The 23953-nt window shown below is 35.3% G+C and overlaps 1 protein-coding gene across 21 annotated transcripts in view; it reads right to left on the bottom strand.

Moving 5' to 3' along the window:
- The window catches only part of Baz2b (bromodomain adjacent to zinc finger domain 2B), a 308213-nt gene that overhangs the window by 46969 nt on the left and 237291 nt on the right, over positions 1-23953 (bottom strand). For 9 of the 21 annotated variants that reach the window (XM_045146851.1, XM_045146854.1, XM_045146862.1 and 6 more), the window contains 10 exons: positions 18939-19004; positions 17346-17411; positions 14428-14472; positions 14155-14187; positions 12880-12945; positions 9917-10057; positions 6541-6795; positions 5460-5674; positions 2836-2910; positions 1451-1694 (listed from right to left, as the gene is read on the bottom strand). In XM_045146851.1, coding sequence (XP_045002786.1) covers positions 1451-1694; positions 2836-2910; positions 5460-5674; positions 6541-6795; positions 9917-10057; positions 12880-12945; positions 14155-14187; positions 14428-14472; positions 17346-17411; positions 18939-19004 — 1206 coding nt within the window. The remainder of the gene's footprint in view (positions 1-1450; positions 1695-2835; positions 2911-5459; positions 5675-6540; positions 6796-9916; positions 10058-12879; positions 12946-14154; positions 14188-14427; positions 14473-17345; positions 17412-18938; positions 19005-23953) is intronic. The other 12 variants (XM_045146857.1, XM_045146865.1, XM_045146872.1 and 9 more) reach the window with 5 other exon arrangements.

The raw sequence follows: 23953 nt of genomic DNA, 5'->3' as shown, positions 1-23953 counted from the left end.
AAATTGTATAGAACTAGAGAAATAACTGGTATTTGAGAAATGGATCACCTGATTCAACAGGGCATGAAACGGAAAAACAGTAACATAGTATGTACACTGGAGTGAAAGGGAACACCTAAAAATCAATATTCTACAGAGCTCTTTGAAGAACGGGCATACGAGTAGTCATGTTTCACTAAACAATGGGACTACTACATTCAGAGAAATACATTGTTTAATGATTGATCTTTTTCTTTTTCTTTTTTTTTATGTGAAAATAAAGAGTGTTTATTCTGCAGAATCGGCCAGCATGTGAGGGTCAACCATTCATACAAAACAGCCACCAGGAGAGGAGCAGCAGTCCCCTTTCAAGCACAACTAGGGGAATTTCAGTCGGGTTTGGTAATCTTTTAAAATGATTGGCTAGGCAAGTAGCAGTTACAGTTGTATGTCTCTGATTGGGTGGGGCAAAAGCGCCAAAAGGGACATGTTTGGGCATGTTTGGACATGTCTCCAGGAACTGGCTCAGCCCCCAGGGCACAAAATGGCAGCTACCTTCCCCAGCCACATGTCAGGGTCACTGCTGATTAACAGCCCGCCCTTTGTTTGTGGTTTTTCCCAGAAGTCTTGCCTGCCTCTCCCGGAATGATCTTTTTCTTGAGGCAGAGTCTTACTCTAGCACAGGCTGGTTTGTAACCTATGGCAATCCTTCCACATCAGTCTCCTAAGTGCTTGTATTGCAGGCCCAAGCCACCACTCCTGGCTTGCTAGGTGATTTTGTTGCTTGATTATAAAAAGAAGGTGGCTACAATTTTAGTAAATGATATAACCTTATAGGACCACTGTTAAGAATGTGCATGCACACAGTGCATGACTGTATATACAAAGAAAAATCCACATTCTTTCATTCAGTTTAAGTTGCTTTCTATGTGTAGGCAAACTGTATACTATTTACTTAACCATCATAAAATTTTACAAGGCAAATATTACAATATTCATTTTTTTCAAGTTGGGAATATAGCTCAGTAGTGACTGCTTACCATGTACAAGGCTTTGATTCAATCCTTAGCATCAAAAAAGTTTTTTTTACATGAAGAAACTGAGGCAAGTAAATTTCAGAAACAACTCAGATCCATATTTTAACTTTAAAAAATTTTTTATTTTAGTGAGAGCAAGCAACACATGGAGAGAAGAGAGAATTGGAGTGCCAGGGCCTCAGCCAGTGTAATCAAACTCCAGGTGCTTAAGCCACCTAGTGGGCATGCAAAATCTTACATCTGCCTCACCTTTGTATGTCTGCCTGATGTGGATCTAGAGAGAGTGGAACATGGGCCCTTAGGCTTGTAGACAGTTGCCTTAACTGCTAAACCATCTCTCCAGACTAGATCCAGGTTTTAAAATGTTATGTTTTCTTTTTCAGTACATTATACAGTTCTTGTTAAGTCTTTAAAAGGAACCTAAGTTTGCTTACCTCATCTTCACAGATATCAGTCTTTTTTCCTTTTTTTTCATCTTTATCTTCTTCATCTTCATCATCCTCATCTGCTTGGTCATCACTATCATCATCATCATCATCATCGTAATCACTGTCTCCACCCTTCCTTCTCCGTTTACGTCCTGGAGTAGGGGTGCCCAAAGCATGCTGCTCTTCTCCAAGATCAATACCACCTGAAGTGTCCCTTTTGCCTGTTTTCTTAGCATGAATTATTCTAAGCCTTTAAATATTACAAAAACAATGTTACAGATAGAATACAAACTACTCTCTAGACTTTCAAGAGCTTAATTAAAAAAACTAAAGAGCACAATGATAGGTGAGATTTTTTCCTTTCCTTTCAGTGCTGAATATTAAACAAAGTACTTGGTAGGTAAGCACTATATCACTCAGCTACATCCCCAGCCCCTTCTTTTGTAGCCCTGGCTGGCATAGAACTCATGATCCTTTGGCCTTTGCCTCCTGAGTGTTGAGCTACAGGTATATACCACCATGTCCAGCTGTATAATGTTTTTAGCAAAAATATCTCGGGTATTCTCATGATAACAACATAACAATGTCAGTTAAAATTAGAATAAAGAAAATTTAAGATATGCTTCTACCATGAATTATATAGAGTATATCCATTTTTTTCAAAAGCTATTTTTATCTTTTGGTAAATAGGATACATTAGGAAAAAAACTACAAAAGATGAAAAGATAAACTCTAACAATTATAAAGTGACAGTTCCTGATTTCTATACTATGTTACTAAATAAATTTTGATTCAAATTGCTCCCCTTAGGAAAAACAACAACAAATTTAAGACAAGATCTTACTATGTAGCCCAAGCTGGCTTCAATTTCTTGATCCTCCTGCCATAGCCTACCAAGTGCTGGGATTACAGGTAAACACCAGCATGCTCTTCTCTTTACACAGAACTTGAGTAATTTTACCATGTTACTTCCTGGCAGGAGGATAACTGAGTTTTAATGTTGGATATGTCAAGACTCTATAAAAGCAAATTTTAATTAGCAACTCATTAAGAAAAACAGAATAGTCCCAAATAGTTATTTTTAGACAAAAGCAAACTGTTAACAATGTAAGTAAATGTGACCGTCTGACTTCGCTCAAAGAAAAAAAGAAATAAGGACTTTCTTCTAAGTTTGAAGCACATGAGCTCAATGAATGTATTTATTTATGTACATATGTATATATGTTCCAAACTCTGGTCTTAGGTTTTATTAACTTCAGATTCCATAGAAATTAAGCATTATCTTTCCTGTAAAAGAAGTAAATTTAACTTCTGCCTTTTCAGTTCATATATCTTATTAGCAACATGTACAAAAGCAAAAAATCACATTAATTTTAATAAAACAGACTTACTTGCGAAGTTTACCTTCAACAACCCATTTATCTCTCCTCAAGTTTGACATATAATCAATATTCTTGTCAATTTCACTGCCAATAGAAAAAGTTATTAAATACATAATCAATTTATGCAATATATTCATTTAGTATGCAAAGTAATGAAGTATATGCACACAGTATACATGTAGACATTTATATTTGCATGAGCATTTATGGTGAAAGGAGATAATTCTATGACTGGGTGCTTCTAATTTAAGTTAAAGAAGATACTGCCCACCAAATGTCTTACAAAGACAGCTTTCCAACCAAGCTTGCATATATTTAAGGAGTGATCATCTCTATACTTGACCAGGCAATCACAGTGAGAAGGATATTTATAGAAATGTTTATAAAACACCTATGTGAAGATAATATCTGTGTATGGATACATAAACTTCCACACAGAAGCTATTATGATGTCATACTGATCGAAATAACAGTGGTACTTTAATTCTTCCCAAGATAGATAGCATTAGTGTGTGTGTGTGTGTGTGTGTGTGTATATATATATATATATATATATATATATATATATATATATTTAAAAGTGACAGAGAGAGAGAGAGAGAGAGAAAGAGGCAGAGGGAGAGAGAGAGAGACAGAGAATGGGTGCGCCAGGGCCTCCAGCCACTGCAAGCAAACTCTAGATATATGCGCCCCCTTGTGCATCTGGCTAACGTGGGTCCTGGAGAATCGAGCCTTGAACTGGGGTCCTTAGGTTTCAGGCAAGTGCTTAACCACCAAGCCATCTCTCCAGCCCCATTAGTATATTTATTTCTGTTGAATTTACATATGTGTATATGTATTTTAAAAAGTTGTTATGGTGCTTATGTTTAATAAAAATATTCTTTCATCAAATTATAAAACTTAAGTATTATGTCATTCTTTGGGATATTGCTAGAGAACAGCAAGAACAAACAATAAAAATGACAGTAATATATTATCATAGCCAAAGTATGTATGTAACATTAATATGCCCAGTATAGCTAGAAATGTATGATTCTAAATATTAAAATTCATCATCTCCCCTAAAAACATAAAAGACCAAAGGTAACATAATTAAAATCTGTACCATAATTAACAGCCAGAGTGGGATAAACACTGATTAGTTTACAAATCTTTTTTTTTTTTTTTCTTTTTTGGTTTTTTCAAGGTAGGGTCTCACTCTAGCCCAGGCTGACCTGGAATTTACTATGTAGTCTCAGGGTGACCTCAAATTCTTGATGATCCTCCTACCTCTGCCTCCTGAGTGCTGGAATAAAGGTGGCGCCACAACGTTTGGCTTGTTTACAAATCTTTAAAACGTCAGAGTACTACTAGTCTACTATTTCTTCAGTGACAGGCACTAGATAGCTGAATAGACTGGCTCTTAAATGAGATTATGTAATTTTGAAAAAGAGTAGAAATATACTTATAAACTAATAAACTAAGATTATATTAGCATACAGCCTAATAAACAGATGGTTAATTCTCTGAATTTCTAAGAGAAATATGGTTTTCAAAGATGACAAGTAAAGAAAAATTCTGGATTTCTGGGACAGTTTGAGATTCTAGCATTACAATAGCAACAACAACAAAAAGACTTAAAACATACTGGTATGGGCTGGAGAGATGGCTTAGAGGTTACAGCACTTATCTTCAAGGTTTAAGGACCCAGCTTCCATTCCCCAGTACCTATGTAAGCTAGATGCACATGGTGGCATATGTGTCTAGAGTTCATTTGCAGTGGCTAGAGGCCCTTGTGAGCCCATTTTCTCTCTCTCTATTTCTTTCCCTATCTCTCTCTCAAACAAATTAATAAATAAAATAAAAACTTAATAAAAACCAAAAAAATGCTGTAGTGTGATGATTTAACAAAGTCACTAACCATCATAGGTAACCAGAATACAGGTTATAAGAGTGTTCTGTCCTTCAGGTCAGAGATTCGAACATTACACAGAAATGCTGTGAACCTGCCGCACTCCTTGGTTGCACACCTCTACTTAAAATAACATGCTGCAAAGTGGTACATGTGTCTGGTGTTCATTTACACTGGCAAGAGGCTCTGGTGTTCTCTCACTCTCTCTTTCTCTCTCTCTCCTTGCAAATAAATAAATATTTTTAATTTTTTTAATTAAAGAAAGACTATAGGTTATGTGTTATAATGTCCACATTTTCTTCAATCGACTACAAAGAAATACATTAAAATATTGTTGGGGGCTGGAGAGATGGCTTAGCGGTTAAGCGCTTGCCTGTGAAGCCTAAGGACCCCGGTTCGAGGCTCGGTTCCCCAGGTCCCACGTTAGCCAGATGCACAAGGGGGTGCACGCATCTGGAGTTCGTTTGCAGAGGCTGGAGGCCCTGGCGCGCCCATTCTCTCTCTCTCCCTCTATCTGTCTTTCTCTCTGTGTCTGTCGCTTTTAAATAAATAAATAAAAAATTACCAAAAAAAAATTAGAAAAAAAATATTGTTGGTGGCTATTAAATGGTGATTGTATAATTTTATTTTTCTTCTTGATGCTAGTCTGTAACTTCCAAATTTCCTATAAGCAATCTGTATTGCTTTGTGATTATACAAATTCACAAGAAAGACATCTTGCAAAGCCTGGGCAGATGCTTACCTCACCACACTCTTGCTGCATGCCAGTTCATTGATCAGGAAAGCCAGGATTGAAGCTTTCTGTGCTGGGGTATGGGCCTGAAAAGCTTTGGTCTTCAGGCTTTCTGTAAGCTCAGTTTGTCCATAGTGAGCTTCCATAAAAATCTGCAAAACCTCAGATACATTGTCTCGATTTACACCAACATTCAGTAAATGTTCTCCAAGAGCTGTTTTTGCCTATAAAAGTTTGGCATTTTTAGCAATAATTATAATATCCATTTATAACATAAAAACAGTAAGAATAAAATGCTGGCTTATATGCTTGAGATCTTAGTGATAAGTACTTTTATTCACAATTCTGAAGTGGAGATAAACAAGGCAAGAGATGCAAACAAATTTTCAAGTATTTTGTATTTTTCTGTTCTTTAAATCCTCAGTCTAATTCAGGCATGAAAGAGATTACATATACTGACAGACAACAGATTAAGTATGCAATCAAGCCTTTTCTATGTATCAAAATCTGGTCATTTTATTAATGTTAGGGTGTGGATCATCTAAAACATTATTACTATGTTTTTTAGCTTTATGGTATAGGTTTTATTGTGTGGTATACTGAGTGAATAGGGATACGGAGAAAAAAACTGATGCATCTGGAAGCTTCTCTTTCTACAATATTATACAGAGCGAAGCTAACTTGTATGTTAACTGAAATTAAGATAAATTTGAACTTACTGAATATTCACTGAGTAATAGAGTCTTAATGTACTGGCCTACAGGTGCCTTGATTAACCTGTTATTTATAATAATTACACGAGAGAGTCTAATTTCAGAATGCACATACAAGTTCTAAGTTATCAGTGCTTTTCAAAGAATACCACTTGGGTATTTCCTTATATAAACTTGGTCTTTACCTAAAAATGTAATTGAGAATGCCTCCATTACTTAGGTTTTACTAGCTAGATTCTATGTTTGCCTAAGAGTAACCTAGTGTAAATCAATATTTGACTTCAAGAGATATTATAAGGAAATAATCACATCAGTCTGTCTTCTGCTACAATGTTAAAGTTAACTAATATTATGCATACATTTTTTTTTCTTTTTACCTTGTATCCTGCAGTTAGCCCTGGATCACAAACAGCAGCTGAGAGGAGCCTCACAAGCAAATCTTGGACTTCACCCATACTGTCCCCTATATTCAGCAATCCCTCTTGAAGAACACTGAGGTTTGGAACATCAATGTTGACATCAAAGCCCAAAACTTTACCAAAGTTTCGTAAGAACTGCACCACCATAAGACAATCTGAAAAGGTACTTCCAGAGAGAACGAGCCCAGGAATACGAGGCAACTCAGGCAAAGGCTGAAAATAAAATATTTAAATAAAATTTAAAATAAGTTTACTTTTTAAATCATGATTTTCTATCTTATGAAGTAAAATAAGCTGCTATCTTTCTCTCATCTTACAAAAATGGTTTTCTAGTGATGACAAATTTCTTGGGGACATTTCCCCAACTCCCACAGTATTAAAGATAGTGTTTTTTTTTGTTTTGTTTTTGTTTTGTTTTTTGTTGTTTTTCGAGGTAGGGTCTCACTCTGGTCCAGGCTGACCTGGAATTAACTTTGTAGTCTCAGGGTGGCCTTGAACTCATGGCGATCCTCCTACCTCTGCCTCCCGAGTGCTGGGATTAAAGGCATGCGCCACCACGCCCGGCGCCTAAAGATAGTGTTTTAATATTTCTATTTATTAACTTGCAATGAAAGAGAGGGAGAATGAATAAGAATGGGCATGCTAGGGCCTCTTGCTGCTTCAAATAAACTCCAGACACATGCATCACTTTATGTATCTGGCTTTATGTGGGTACTGGAGAATCAAACTCAGGTCTTCAGGCTTTGTATGCAAGTACGTTTACTACTGATCTATCCCTCCAGCCCTGAAGATAGTGTTTTAATTGCAAATAATCATCAGAAAGTTTTGGTTAACTTTAATACAAACTCAAAGTTCTAAAAAGAGGCACTGATTTAAGTTAAAATAAAATTGGGACAAAAATTAAATAACATAAGAAAGATGCATTTTAGCTAGGTGTGGTAGTGCATCTTGTAAATTCAGTACTCAAGAAGGGGAGATGAGGGGAGGAAGATCAGGACTTCAAGGCCAGCCTTAGCTATATAGCTGAGACCATCCTGGATTACATGCAACCCTGTCTCAAGCAAACAAAAAATAAGACAAACACTTCAAAAGCAGTTCAAATATACTGACTTCTAATGATGGAGATATTTAAAATTCATAAATGTTATAGTTGCTCACAAACTAACAGCACATATCTATGGGCATTCTGGTTGTACAGAATAGTACCATCCATGGCTAATGAATATACCTAGATTACTAGGTCCACATGTCCAGAACTCATGGCTCTGATTATGAAGCCAGTTACAATGCAATTCTAGGTCTTTAGGTTTCCTTGGACTTAGTGAAGCATAATATGAGTTTCAATATTAAGATTGCAGAGCAGTCTGTTGCCACTTCTCAAATATGCTCACACATTAACAGTTTAGTGACTGAATTATAGTACCACTCATCATAGACATTTAAAAATTCAGCGAATAAATTAGAAACATTTTTGTTCATAGCTGAGTTTTTTTTTCTTTTTCTTCGAGGTAGGGTCTTATTCTGGCCCAGGCTGACCTAGGATTCACTATGTAGTCTCAGGCTGGCCTTGAACTCATGGCAATCTTCCTACCTCTGCCTCCTGAGTGCTGGGGTTAAAGGCGTGGGCTACCACGCCCGGCTCATAGATGAGATTTTTTTAGAAATGCTTTAAATTTTATTTTGGGGCTGGAGAGATGGCATAGTGGGTAAGGCACTTGCCTACAGAGCTTAACGACCTGAGTTTGATTCCCCAGTACCCACATAAAGCCAGATGCACAAAGTGGCGCATGCTTCCAGAGTTCATTTGTAGTGGCTGAAGGCCCTGGTGCTCCCATTCTCACTGTCTATCTTCTCTCTCCCACTTACAAATAAATAAAATTAAAGAAAAAGAAAAGAAAAACCTTTCTTTTAAAAAAATTTATTTGGAAAAAGAAGTGCCAAAAATATTTTTATTTATATGAATAGGGTTCTTTACTGCACTTACTAAAGTAACTGGCTGAAGACTTACCATGATTACATGGAAACAAAGAACTATGGATAATATCCAATCTTACCCCACTACTTTACAGTCCACTTGAAAAACAGTTAATTCTACTGCTTTCCTTTTCAGAAACATGTCACACACACTTCCATACAATTCTAAAAATTTATGATACAAATCTAATGTATGACTTAAAATGTACTTATATATTTGAAACAACACATGGAATTAAATGAAAACAAGATGCAAGAGACAAATTCACTTAGAATTAAGAACTTACTATACTTTTATTAAATGTGTTAGAAACTCATTCTCTGCTCAGAAAAGTTTAAACATTTAAATGATGAGCATGCTTTTTATTTAAAAGTTTAAATTTACTAAATTTTATTAAATTACTGAATATTAGTATAATCCATACTAGGTAATAGAAGTATGCTTTAAGCACATTAAGAAAGGAACCTACATAAATCAAGAAGAAAATATAATCATTTGTACAACCAATAGATATTGCAAATAGGTAAATATGGATATATTGGCAATGTCATAATGCATAATAGAAATGGTATAATTAATATAACTGTCTAGAAGTTTCATATTCTTAGTTATAATCAAACTTGTTTCTACTCCAAAGTATATGACACCATGTCAGTTGTAAAATTATTATGATCTTTTTAAATTTTTTCTTTTATAGATTATAGAAACATTACATTTTCTAAAGTATTATAGAAAAGAAAACATGAGCTACTATGGTTGGAAATAATTTCCTAGATTTTAGGACAATAAAGACACTAAAGTGGAACAAACTTAGTTTGAGTACAGATTACCATTTATCAGCTTTGTATTCATAGACAAGTTCCTTAACCTCTTTATATCTTGACTTTCCCACCAGTGAATATACTAGCCCCATGGAATTCTGCTGAGGAGCAGACCAAATCATAGAGTTAAAAGAACTCATGGAAACACTTAGCAGAGTGCCTGGCTCAGTAAAGGTTAGCTTAACCCTAACCTCTGAGCACAGCACTGGAGGAGCTTACAGATCATAAATCCTAGCTTACTTAAACATCTGTGGCATATGATTAGTTAAGTGACTGGGAAGGACCAAAGAAATGAAGAGGAAATGCTATGTACTTCTGTAATTCTTTGTAGACTTCTGAAGTATAACCACTAAATTGAGAGGGTTGCATGTGCCAGCCATATAGTAAAAGCTGCCACCTCCAGCACAGGAACTTATTTAGACTTGTCAAAATAAAAAATAAAGGCTTTCATAATGGCATATGTGGGCAAAGAGGTTCCATGAAAAAAACTGAAAGTTGAACTTTGTCAATGAAATGACTTCCTTAGCAAATAACTTACCTTTTGGTCTGCTAAACACATGTCTTCATTGGGTTTCTTCAGTTCCTTTGCCATCTCTAATTCTAATCTTCGCTGCTCTAGTTTCCGTTCCTTATTTAATCTTTTCTCATCACGTTTTTCTTGTTTCAATCGTTCTTTTTCCTTAAAAAGAAAATCATGCACATGGATCCTCCTTAATCCTTAAAAAGTTAGAAATACAGTTGAAATTTAAAAAGTGATCAAAGTATTATTATTTCAATGAAGGATAATTACCACTGGTCAGTGAGCACAGTACAGTGGCTGTTGTAGGAGAAAATGGGCAGGGGAGAGACAAAAAGGAGTGGGGAAGCCACAGAGCTACGAATAGAGAAAATGGGTGCACCAGGCCTCCAGCCACTGCAAATGAACTCCAGACACATATGCCATCCTGTGCATCTGGCTTATGTGGGTACTGGAAAATTGAAACTGGGTCCTTTGGCTTTGCAGGCAAGTGCCTTAACCACTAAGCCATCTCGCCAGCCCTCAGAAGTCTTAAGACTACAGTGTGTGTGGCAGGTCTGTAGCTGTAGAGTATTATGACTAAGAGCTAAGCTAGATCACAAGGGCCCTGCCATACAATATACACATTTCTAAACAGTTTCATGCTTTCTCTGAATTTCTTTTCATCTATTCATGCAGACATTTTGTGAGGTCAAATACAGTTTATATTATGAGACTATTCTAATTAAAAATTTTATCAATTATAAATTTAAAGTAGTTTCTGAGGGTCTAATGACATGAAATATACACAATTACCATTTACTACATTCCCCCAATGCAGTACAGATTTTCAAATCAAAGTATCTGTAAGAGCCTCAAGTACTACTACTAATCCTTTTTGAAAGGCAGCACGGTCACTGGAAGAGCCATTGTTTTCTATCTAGAACTGGATTTTCAATTCTTAAACACACAAGATGTTATCCTACAAACTCAAAAATAGAAAAAAAAATCTTAGAATTTTCAAAGTAGGTATAAATTTATTTTATATTACTTGGGACTAATGTAGACTATTCTTATTGATGGTCATAACAGTAATTACCAGTACAAATGGCACTAGTCTAATATTTACTAAAACATGTAAATGGTTACCAAGACTTTACAAAAAGGAAGAAGCCACATGACACTGATGCTCTATCTTCATCACACTACTTCCCCTGCCAGCAGTCCTGGAGGTATAAAACTCAGACATACAAGCAACAAGCAAGAGAGCCTTCAGTGCCCTGAGGTAAACATGGATGATTATTTTCCAAGTAACACTTGTACCTAGTGGTATGAAATATTTTTTCCATAACAAAGCATGACAAGGGCTGGGGAGATGGCTTGGTAGTTAAAGGTACTTGCTTATAAAGCCTGAAGGCCTGAATGTGATTCCCCATTACCTACATAAAGTCAGATACACAAAGTGGTGCATTCACTTAGAGTTTGCTTGCAATGGCCAGAAACCCTGGCATGCATATGCAGTCTCTCTCCAAAATACTGATTAAATTATTTCCACTAAATTTATTTATTGATTTTTATTCGTGCTTGTGATGAAACTCTAGTCCTCACAGATGCCTAGCAAGAGCAGGCTCTTCCACTAAACCACATTCCCAGCACATATCTCATTCACTATGTGCTGCCTCATGTAATAATCCCCAAACACCATATGGTAAATCTCATTTCAATTTCTTTTTAAGTTTGTTGTGCGTATAGAGCATGCAGATATGTGCACCCTGTGCAGAAGACAGAGGAGAATGTTGGGTACTCTTTATTACTCTTCTGAAATGTTTTTGTAGATTTTCTGGATCCCAATCTCTCATTGAACCCAGAGTTGTCTTTTTTTTTTTTTGGTCAGACTGAATGACTGGCAAGACCCAGTGATTCACTGTTTCCATACCTTATGATACTGGTGTTATAGGAATGCATGCTGGGGACAAAACTCAGGTGCCCATCCTTGCACAGCAAGTGTTTTTACCCACTGAGCAATCTCGAGCTGCCATTATTTCAATTTTAAAAATATATACATATATTATTTATTTATTATTTGAGAGAAAGAGAGAGAGAGAGAGAGAGAGAGAGAGAGAGAAAATAGGCACATCAGGGCCTTCAGCCACTGCAAACAAACTCCAGATGCATGCACCCCCTTGTGCATCTGGCTTACATGGGTCCTGGAGAGTTGAATCAAGATCCTTTGGCTTTGCAGGCAAATGCCTTAAAACTGCTAAGCCATCTCTCCAGCCCCCATTATTTCAATTTTGAAGAAATAGCTTGAAGAGGTAAAGCAAGCTAGTGGCAGAGACAGCATAGGAATTTGAATATCTCTACAACCCTGATTATAATGGGCATACCTCTCTATATTCTACTGTTGTAATGCATACTAGATTCCATTGTAACATGTCTTAACCTTAAATTGTTTACTACTAAATCTCATAAAAGCTTACTTTAACACTGTGACAATTTACTTTTTTTCAACATCTGTTAAATTCTCTTAAGGAAATTTTTAGGTTTAATTTTAAACATAGAATGTCAAAGACTAGTTCTGATGGCAGAAATTTGTGGCTGTTATAATTAGTATTTGAATTAGGATCCAATGGACTTGCCTAGGCCTACTATAATATTAGTTTTATGATACTCTTGTTACAGTAATAAATAGCTACTACTATCCAAACAGGTGTCATTAAGTACATTTAAAAAATACAATTAAAATCACATCCAGGAAAGTTGAAACATACATTGGCACTTTTTTTTTTTTTAACATTCTTTTATAGTGCCACACTCATTACTATCTTTGACCTTTGGTTGCTCATGAAAGTTGGAAAAACATGACAAACCTGCACTCTAATGTGTGTGTGTGTGTGTGTGTGTGTGTGTGTGTGTGTAGAGAAAGAGAGAGAGAGAGAGAGAAAGAAAGAGAAAGAGAATATGAATGAATTAAATGCAATGTTCTTTTAGAAGCACACACTTACCTCTGCCTTTTTACGAGCCTCCATGGCTTTCATAAGCATCATATGCTGTCGCCTTCGCTCTCGTTCCTATTAGGCCAGATAAAATTAGGAAAATCACTCAACTTCAGTTATTAGTTTGACTTTCATATGGAAAACAACAACAACAACAACAACATCAACAACAAAAACTCAATATAGCATGTTTAGCATTTATAGACAAGTCACAGTAAATACTATATAAGACAAGAATGGCCAGTCTGTGCATGTTTTAGTTTAGGTTTAGAAAGCAAATACAAGAACAATCAAAAGCAAAAAGGTAAAGCAATGAACATGGAGACAGTGTAAACAGAAGCATACGAGATTTACTTATGGTCAGTTGTGATGCTCCTTCAAAAGCTGGCAGAACAAAAAGCATAATGGTTGGCTGGAACAGGTCAGTTACCTTACATCTGCTATTAGAAAAACCACAAATACTTACTATAGCCAATTGAACTAAAGGTTGTATTGTTCTTAAATTTTAATATCAGGCAGAAATTGATCCATAATCACTTTCACATCATGACTTTAGAAGTAAGTTTTTTCAGGTACAAAATCATTTTGTAAATCTAGTAAGCCACCAATAAATTAGACTTTTAAAGTGTTTGTACCAATTTATAAAGTTAAACTAGTCTCAGTTCATGTGCAAATACCAATGCAATGTGATATTCCTACTTACTGATGTCTGCCACCTGATGCACTGTTTAAAGGCACAAACAGGGCACCACAGGCTAACAGATGTGATCTAAAATGCTCGTTACAAAAATATGGTAAACACGAGCTTAATTTGGCAAATGAATTTTATTTTAATGTCAAAATGACATATTATTGATGTCTAATTAATTTTTTAGTTTAAATATCTTTGGTCCTCCCAAAGGGATATTTTGAAAAATTGTCTATTTCATATTCTCTCATCACGCAAATTCAAAATTCCCACTGTATTCAATGGCAGTTTTGTATCTACAATGATAGGAGAATATAGGACATAATTGTATCTGAATGTAAAATGATCCAACTTTCCTTGTGACATCAGTAATGCACAATTATAGGCAGTAGTCTTATGCAATTAGGTGAAAAATCTTGGAGATGTATTGTACTTCTTTATAGACAGACAAGCAGATGTATGCAATGCACTGTGCTGTAAAGCCATGCAGCAGTATGTAATATGACAGCAGCCAGTGCTACACTTTATGCATTGCTATGACAACCATATCACAACCAAATCACAATGCGGTGTTAGATGTACAAAAATAAACATACCCATACCATATCTAGTCTATGCCTCTCCAACTCCTGGCAGAAAGAGTTGGCACAATATTATGAAACAGAAATCACAGAGTCAAAAAACCAATTTTAACCCCCCAAAAGAAATCAATTCCAAAGCAAGGAAATAAACTGTAAGATGAAGGGAAAACTTAAGCAGGGATTTCATCAGAAATTTTACAGAAAACACTTTGAATTTATTTTCCAAAACAGTTAAGCAAGCAAAATTATAGTCCTTTCCAATAGTTATATAATTATCCATGTACAGACCTGATGCTTCAGAAGAACTGCTTGCTGTCTTCTCATTTCTTTTTCCTTAAAAATAAGAAACTTTTGATATATGATTTTTAAGGAAGATTTAGAATATACTAGAAGTATTAAAAGTTTCTTTTTATGATAATTTTTAAGTTCTATTAGGTTGAACTACATAACATGTTCATTCTATCCTTTTTTAACTTATAAAATGGTTATTCAATTTGATACAGTCTGTAATATGTAGCAAGGATGTTTCTCCAGTATAGATTTCAACTTAAAATTCAGTCAATAGGGGCTGGAGAGATGGTTCAGCACTTAAAGGCAATTTTTTACAAAGCCTGCTGGCCTGGGTTCAATTCTCCAGTACTCACATAAAGCCATCCACATAAAGTGGAGCATGTGTCTGGATTTCGTATAAGTGTCAGGAAGCCCTTTGTGTGCCCACTCATTCTCTCGCTCATCTTTTTCTCTCTTTGTTTCTCTTAAATAAATAAAAAAAAATTTAGAAATTAAGTGTATGACCCAATGTTACACTTCACTAGAACATTTACTAAGCTGACTATATTATCAGAGCACACTAAACAAAAATCATACATGTGTTTTAAAATTATTTCAATATATTATGATATGCTCCTGAAAACTAGGTGATTAAAACTCTTTCCTGCACTCACAAAAAAGCATAAACTCACAAACACACTCTGTAATTCAGAGCATATGCTTCATTTACATATGAATGAAAGTGACAAGGACTTTGGTGATCATATTGAGATTTCCATACCCACCTACAGTTCACAGCACCATCCCAAGGGAGTGAGGTAGAATGCAAACAAATTTAGGAATGGTATTCTTTCATTATTTTCTATAAAGGTAAAATCTGGATGAAATTAATATTAAGTGTTAAGTATAAAAAAGGCCACAGTTCTAAACAATAGAAAGTAAAATAGAACATGTGTAAAAGAAGATGAACTATTTTGAATTGAACTCTGTGCATGGTGAAAGATGTGGGTTTAATTTCATTCTTCTGCAGGTGGCTATCTGGTTTTGCAAGCACCATTTGTTGAATAGGTTGTTTTATTTCCAGCATATGTTTTTGTTGAAATTAGGGACACATACATAGCAAAATGGATCAAAGAAAGACCTGAATTTACAACCAGAAATACTGAAATTACTAGAGGAAGACACAGGAAATAAACTGGAAGTTATAGGTACAGGTAACTTCAATACCAAATAGTTCCAAATAAGAAATGGTTCCAAAAAATAAACACGTGGGACTATATGGAATTAAAATGTTTCCAAAGAAAGGAAACAGACATCCTACAGAATAGAAGAAAATTTTGCCAGCTATCCTTCACAGAAAAGTGATTTCTAGGAGATATAAAGAACTACAAAGAATTCAACACCCAAAAGACAAAACTGCCAATAAATGGGCTATTGAAATTAGCAGTTTACAAAAGAAGAAAAACAAATGGTCAACAGACATTTAAAAAAGGAAAATTGAAATTCAAACCGCTTTGAGATTCCATGTCACCCTAGTTAGAATGGCTGTCATCAAGAAACCCATTGACAAAATGTTGCAGAGGTTATTAGTGGGAGTGTAAACTAGTTCAACCATTATAGAAATCGGTGTGGCTGTTTCTCAGAAAGCTAAAATGTCACGTACCATATGACCCAGCTATACCACTCCTAGGCATATACCCAAAGGACTCTATATCCTATCACTCAGACACTTGTAAATCCATGTTCATTGCTGCTGTATTCAAAATAGCTAAGAAATGAAATCAACCTATATGTCCATTTACATCAGTAAATGACTGGATAATGAAAATGTGGTAACTTTTAATGTTTGTGTGTATGTAAATAAAGGAAGATGAGAGGTTGCACAGGCTATGAATTGAGATCAAAGACTAAAAAGTAGAACAAGAAGTGGTGAGAAAGTAGCACTGGTGGGGGAGAAAAAGTAGAAAGGAAGCCATGGTATTGGGAAGGGACAAAAGGGAGGTGGATGGGAACAAATAGGAGGGAAGGAAAATAAAAAATAATCATAATGACCCCCAGTTCTTGGTTTTCTATTAAAATAATTATTTTTCAAAAGATGATGAACTGAGGTTAGGGGTATAGCTCAGACGTATTATCATCCTTAGTATGTGTGAGGCTCGGGATTCATGTCAAGCATCATCCATTCCTGATGAGCTCCTTGCCCAAGAAAAGATAGAGGTGTGGTGCTATCTCCACCCCAGCAGGCTCATTCAGCTGCTCCTTTCAGAATTCATTGGGAGATAGGAAGTAAATAGGTTGAAAAGAAATGGAACATCTCTCCAATGCTACATGCCAGGGTATTTATCAAAACACCTCCAAACACTTTGTTACAATAATTAACAATGACTAGCTGTCAACAAGATTTTGTTTCTGTCTCTCTCTCTCTCTCTCTTTTTTTTTTTTGAGACTGAGGTCTTATCATGGAGTCTAGACTTGCTTTGAACTTTCTCTGAGTCAGCCCTCGGAGTATTGGAATGACAAGTATGCAACACTATGCCTAAGTTATTCTTTTCATTTAATAGACAAAATAGCTTGGTGCACATTAACAAAGAGAAGAGGACAGTTATATTTGGGACATAGTTTGAAACAAACATAAATGACCTAAAGTGATTTGAGGAGCTCATTCTTATCAAGCAAAAATGATATGCAGGTTGTCATGCAGTAGTTTGAATACTTGATTGATGTCTCCTACTTACAGAGCTCAACATATCACACAAAACCTTCATAATGAAATACACACACAATACACATACAAATAAAAGCACACTTTACATGTTATATCTGCTAAGTATATTTTAAATAGTTGTTTTGACAAAAGTTATTTTTATATTATTGATGCCATAACATAAAGTTTTTATTTTTGAAAAATAAAAACTCTGATTCTCATCTAAACTAACCTTTATTCGTTTCTCGGCCTCCAATAATTTGGCATTTGCCGCTTCTTCCTTCTTTTTCTTTTTAGCCTGTGCATGCAAAACAGGTCTCAATGTCATGCAACAGCACCACTAAGACTTGAAATAATCTCACACTTGAAATGCAGCTACATGCCTCACAAAGTACAGAACAATTATGTAACATATATGAGGACAAATACTGAGTTCCCCTAGAATACATTATATTTAACATACGAATTTTGTTTCTAATTTACAGATTAGGATTAACATATACTTTTTTCTTCAACAAACATAAAAAGTTGGAGTAGTTATTTTTATCTTGAAATCATACAAATGATTATATGCCATTTATTGTATTTTCTAAAAATTTAGAAAATAGTATTGATTTTATTAAATAAATATTATTTTAATAACAAATAAGTAACACTTAAAATACATGTTTACTTTATTTGAAAATTTATTTTGATACTTGACATTTTAGATAAAATAATCTACTGTTTGGCTAAAACATTAAATGAAACATAATAAATTTAATTTGCTTTTCTCTAAACATAGTGGCTTAATTCAAGTATTTCTTTTCACTTTAATAGAATGGAAACTTGTTATCATTTATAAAGCACAGGCTACCAAATGAGAGCTTGATAGGCCTAAGGTCATTTACTGCCTAGTAGTTTCACAGCTATATAATTTTTTTTTGTTAATTTGCTTTAAGATACAAATGTATTGAGAGCTTTAAAATTAAACTGGGTAAAGGGACATATGTATTTCTAGAAGAAAAAGAAAACAATCCTAATATAGCAAACCTCAGCTGTGCAGAGATCTTAGGCAACAAAGTATCCCTTGTAGCACTTTTTCTGAATAGTTTACTGGAGAGATTATAATAACTTAAAATTTGAAAGTTTATTTTCATGATTTTTGAAAGAAATAATTTTGAGACATATGCCTGTTCAGACATAGTATACTAAACATAATTTGGCTTTGTTTTGATGACTCAGGGAAATTATTTTAAAAATTGGGTATTATACTGCACAATTTGAGAGAGTGTTGCCTTTGGACTATTAAGATGCTAAAAATTACTTGCTACTCAACTAAACTATTTCAAATTTGTGCTAAGCTTTTGTGCTAGTTCTGTGGACATGCTCTGTATGTTCCCTGGCTGTTTTGTTAGCTGTTACTGTGCTCTTCCATAGACAGTGCATCCCTAATTCTACTCAACTTGAAGGAAAGCAGGTATGCTAGACTCATTCTGCAATCACTACATCATTTTACTTTTTTAAACATTTGTTTCTAAATTAAAATTGTGACAGTAAAGAACATGAACTTAATGGCAACTATACTGGTTGCACAAGGTCTTCCTTTTACTTTGTCTTTTGTCCCATTTTCTGTTTTTTTTTTTTTTTTGTTTGTTTGTTTTTTGTTGTTTTTTACTGCAAGGGATACATGAGCTTGCTAAAAAGGTTCAAAAATGGTCTTATGTAGTTTTGAAGAGATTTTCTGACAGACAAGTGCATGGGTGAGGGAACAGTTAGGCAAATTTTTATTTTTCTAAACTTTAAATTATACATTATTTTAATGATGTTAAATCAAGAATTCTACCTCTAGAATTTGCTGCGCTCGAAGTTCTTTTTCCATTCTTATTTGCTGTATTCTCTTAATTTTTTCCTGTAGGAAAAGTATGATAATTTGAGATAACGAGGTAATGAATTTGAGATAGGTAAAAAGTTTTAGTTAGAATCAAATAATTTAAAGGACAAGCACAAAATTCTCAAAGGCTATCCATGCTGGATCCAAAATGTTAGTTATCTACTATATGAGCATAGATATTTTCATGTATTAGTTTCATGATTTTAGACATTTTCTCATAATCATAAATACAAATGTTACATTGCCTATATAAGAAACTAGATAAACCCAAATAAACATATATTAGTCGAAATTTTATAAATATTTTCAATTACAAATAATGCTTAACATACATAAAATATAGAAATCATGAAGTCAACTCTGAGTTACTTCCACTTATTGAGTAGTCATAAGCAAATAATAACTATTTTTATAAAATATGATAAAGTGTTTTCTCTTTCTCACTTTTGTTGTATGATTAAAAAAAATCACATAGTGATACAAGTGAAAGAAATTATTAAAATAATCTACCTAAAATTTATTTCGTATGTTAAATAACATGATATTACATTGCTTTTAGTAATAAATCCATCTAGAAATCATCTGTAACAATATTTTTAAATCAATGAATTCTAATTGAAAACATAGGAAATTACTTAGATGACATATAAGTACATGTAATGACTAAATTGAATTAACTGGCTATTAGCTTTATTTTATAATTTAGTAATCATCTAGACTTTGATAAGAATTCACATTTCAAGCACATTTTTAAAATTTTATTTTTATTTATTTATTTGACAGAGAAGGGGGAGAATGGGCACACCAGGGCCTCCAGCCCTCTGCAAACAATCTCCAGATGCATGCACCCCCTTGTGCATCTGGATAATGTGCATCATGAGGAATTGAACCTGGGTCCTTAGGCTTTGCAGGCAAACACCTCAACCGCTAAGCCATCCCTCCAGCCCAGAATTCACATTCTGTTGTTTAAAAATTACGTCATTTGCTATAAACATATTGCTAGAAATTTCATGCTTGCAAGCTTTTTTCAAGCATTTCAAATTGGCATGGATGAGAATACCTATTTTACATTCAATATCTGAAGCTTCCTACTTCAAATGGGACTTTTGCTAGAGTTCTGAAACATTCTATACCTGCTGTATATTACAAGGCCTAATTCAATTTCCAGATACTAGCTATACATTTGGAGCCATGCTTTACTATATATTTTCCTTTTAAAATACATTGATGTTACAGATTCCTTACAGAGGCCTACAGTACAATAATCTGATTCAGGAATTAATGATCTGATTTCAGCACACTGCTCACATTCTATGATTCTGTTGTTGGTGATCCTCTCAGTATTAAATAACAATTATTGCTTTCCAAAAATAAAAATCCAACTATGTCTTTTGTGTTATTTCTAAGTTTTAGAGAAGACTATGTTTGATCCAGATTTAGAAGTTAAGGACTTACAAAAAGTATACTTGGGGAATGACGAGATGGCTTAGCAGTTAAGGCACTTGCCTGCAAAGCCAAGGGACCCAGAATTTATTCCCCAGGACCCATGTAAGTCAGATGCACAGGTAGTATTTGCATCTGGAGTTTGTTTACAGCAGCTGGAGGCCAATTTTCTCTCTCAAATAAATAAATAAGATAATCTTGGCTTAATTTTTCTATTCTTGTCAACCTTAAGATTTTTAAAGAGGAATGTCCTTTTTTATGTTTTTGGTTTTTCGAGGTAGGGTCTCACTCTAGCCCAGGCTGACCTGGAATTCACTATGGAGTCTCAGGATGGCCTTGAACTCTCAGCGATCCTCCTACCTCTGTCTCCCGAGTGCTGAGATTAAAGGTGTGCGCCACCACGCATGGCAAGAGGAACATCCTTTAATTAGTACAACTATTCTACTGTTCTCTTATATATAAAGATAAGTAAGAATCTTAGACTAAAGTAATCTGGGTTAAATATATGCAGTCTAAAGTTTTGTCTTAACTGTCCAACTGATTTATATGTATTATATATATATAATTGGCATTGTTGCCATTAGCATGTAGACAAATAGCATTTATAAATTATTATAATAGAGGTTTACCATTACTATGTGTACCGAACTACTGAGTTGGATACTTTATATTTTAGAGAGAGGAAGAGAGACACAGAGAGAGGAGGCACAGAGAAATGCTGTGCCAGGGCCTCACCCACTGCAATCAAACTCCAGATGCTTTCGTGACCTAGTTGGCATGTGCTACCTTATGCTTGCCTATCCTTTATGCATCTGGCTAACATGTGATCTGGAAAGTAGAACATGTGTCCTCAGGTTTTGCAGGAAAGTGCTTTAAGTACTAAGGTCATCTCTCCAGGCCCTGGTTACTTTATATAAAATATCTTGTTTGGGCTGGTGAGATGGCTTAGTGATTAAGCGCTTGCCTGTGAAGCCTAAGGACCTTGGTTCAAGGCTCGATTCCCTAGGACACATGTTAGCCAGATGCACAAGGGGGCGTATACATCTGGAGTTCGTTTGCAGTGACTGGAAGCCCTGGCGCGCCCGTTTTCTCCCTCCCTGCCCCCCTCTCTCTCTGCCTCTTTCTGTCTCTGTCACTCTCAAATAAACAAAAATGAACAAAAAAATTAAAAAATATCGTTTAGCATAAAGAGAATAACAGAAATTGAAATTATCTTTTTTTTTTTTTTTGGTTTTTTGGTTTTTTGAGGTAGGGTCTCACTCTAGCCCAGGATGACCTGGAATTCACTATGTAGTCTCAGGGTGGCCTCGAACTCATGGCGATCCTCCTACCTCTGCCTCCCAAGTGCTGGGATTAAAGGCGTGCGCCACCACGCCCGGCAATTATCTTCTTTTTATGAAAACGAATATCCAGAGTATATATTTTGCTAAGTCTTATAACTACTACGTGTAGAGGCCTGTTCTACTCAGATTCCAATGTCTTGTGCATCATGATGCTTTCAGGACTTTTGTTGGGTGGTGGTCTCATAGCCCACATAATGGTAGACCATTTGCTTAGAATGCACAAAGCCCTAGGTTTGATCCCCATCGCTGTAAAAACAACAACAAAGACTCTAGTGCAAATATGTGACTATTTTATTCTAGATCTTATTCTGACATTAAATAGTCATTGCAGTGTCAGATGGCACACAACTATAATTCCAGCTATTCAGGAGGCTGAGGCATTAGGATCCACCAAAACTCAAAAATAAAAAATAAAAAAATAAAAAGTAAAGTACTTTACTTTAAAGCGAAATATAAACTTATTTATATATTATTCAATGAATATTTATAATACTTTTTAACTTATGAAATGCATTTGTAAGCCTACCTATTTTAAATCAACCTCACAACATTTATAGTCACAATAAACAAAGGCAGGAACTAAAGTTTACAACTGGTTACTTTTTAAAAAATACTTTTATAGTGAGGCGTGATGATACACACCTTTAATTCCAGCACTCGGGAGGCAGAGATAGGAGGATTGCCATGAGTTCGAGGCCACCTGAGTCTACATAGTGAATTCCAGATCAGCCTGAGTTAGAGTGAGATCCTTCCTTGAAAAACAAACAAACAACTACAATAACAAAATTACTTATTTAGGGCTGGAGGGATGGCTTACCAGTAAGGCACTAGTCTGAAAAGCCAAAGGACATGGGTTCAATTACCTAGGAACCATGTAAGCCATATGCGCAAGGTGGTACTTGCATCTGGAGTTTGTTTGCAGTTGGTGAAGGCCCTGGCACACCCATATTATCTCTTTCTCTCTGCCTCTTTCTCTCTCAAATAAATAAATACTTTACTTATTTATTTGCAATGAGAGAGAGAGAAAATGAGAATGGGCATGCAAGGGCCTCTAGCCACTGCAAGCACCACTTTGTGCATCTGGCTGTTGGTGGGTACTGGGGAATCAAACCAAGCCTTTGTAGGCAAGCACCTTAAGTGCTCAGCGGTTTCTCCAGCCCTATTTTAAATTATAGTAAAGCACATGTGATATAGTTTGATGTTTATATGTATCCATTATCACATATTAGAGACCAAATACAACTCTAGGCTGCCTGACTAGAAACTCAAAATTCTAAATTGCAATTCAACATGAATTTCCTCCAGTCAACACTGCTTTAGTCAATCCCAGAAGAACAGTAGAAATAATCACAGCAAATCCAGCCCAAATAATATATTTAGCAGCTATTTCTACAGTAACTCAACTGATTTCATTTTATACTTAAAATAAGTACTTACTACTTAAAGACTTTGTAAATAATAGCCCTTCCCTTCTCCTATTTCCTTTCTACTTTAATGTTAAATGAATACCTTGTTGCTTAATACTTTACCTAAAGAATTTAAAAATTAGTCATTCAACCAAAATTAATATCGCAAACACAGGAGAAAATACTGTAGACCTAAGGACATAACTCTGGATATGCAAAACAAATACTTGTTATTTCTTTACAGTTATATAGTAGGAGCAGATAAAGCGAGAGAGAGAATGGGTGCACCAGGACCTCCAGCCACTGCAAATGAACTTCAGAGGCATGAGCCACTTTGTGCATCTGGCCTATGGGGGTACTGGGGAATAGAACCTGGATCCTTTGGTTTCATAGGCAAGCAACATTAATTGCCACTAAATCATCTCTCCAATCCTTTATAGTAGCTTGTTTTTAAATTAAAATTTTTAGAGAGAGCAAGAGGAGAGAGAGAGAGAGAGAATTGCCATGCCAGTACCTTAGCCACTATAACTGAACTCCAGACACTTCCGCCACCTAGTGAGCAAGTGTGTTCTTGTGCTTGCCTCACCTTTGTGCATCTGGCTAATGTGGGGTCTGGAGAGTCAAACATGGATCCTTAGGCTTCACAGGCAAGCACCTTAACTGTTAAGCCATTACTCCAGCCCAATATAGTAGTATTTTTTTTAAGTAATAGAGCCTGGAGAGATGGCTCATTGGTAAAAGGCACTTGCTTGCAAAGCCTGCTAGCCTAGGTTCA

The sequence above is a fragment of the Jaculus jaculus genome, chromosome 4 (assembly GCF_020740685.1).
Source record: "Jaculus jaculus isolate mJacJac1 chromosome 4, mJacJac1.mat.Y.cur, whole genome shotgun sequence".
NCBI lineage: Eukaryota > Metazoa > Chordata > Mammalia > Rodentia > Dipodidae > Jaculus > Jaculus jaculus.
The sequence above is the reverse complement of the archived record's forward strand: the minus strand, read 5'-3'. Positions and strand labels throughout refer to the sequence as shown.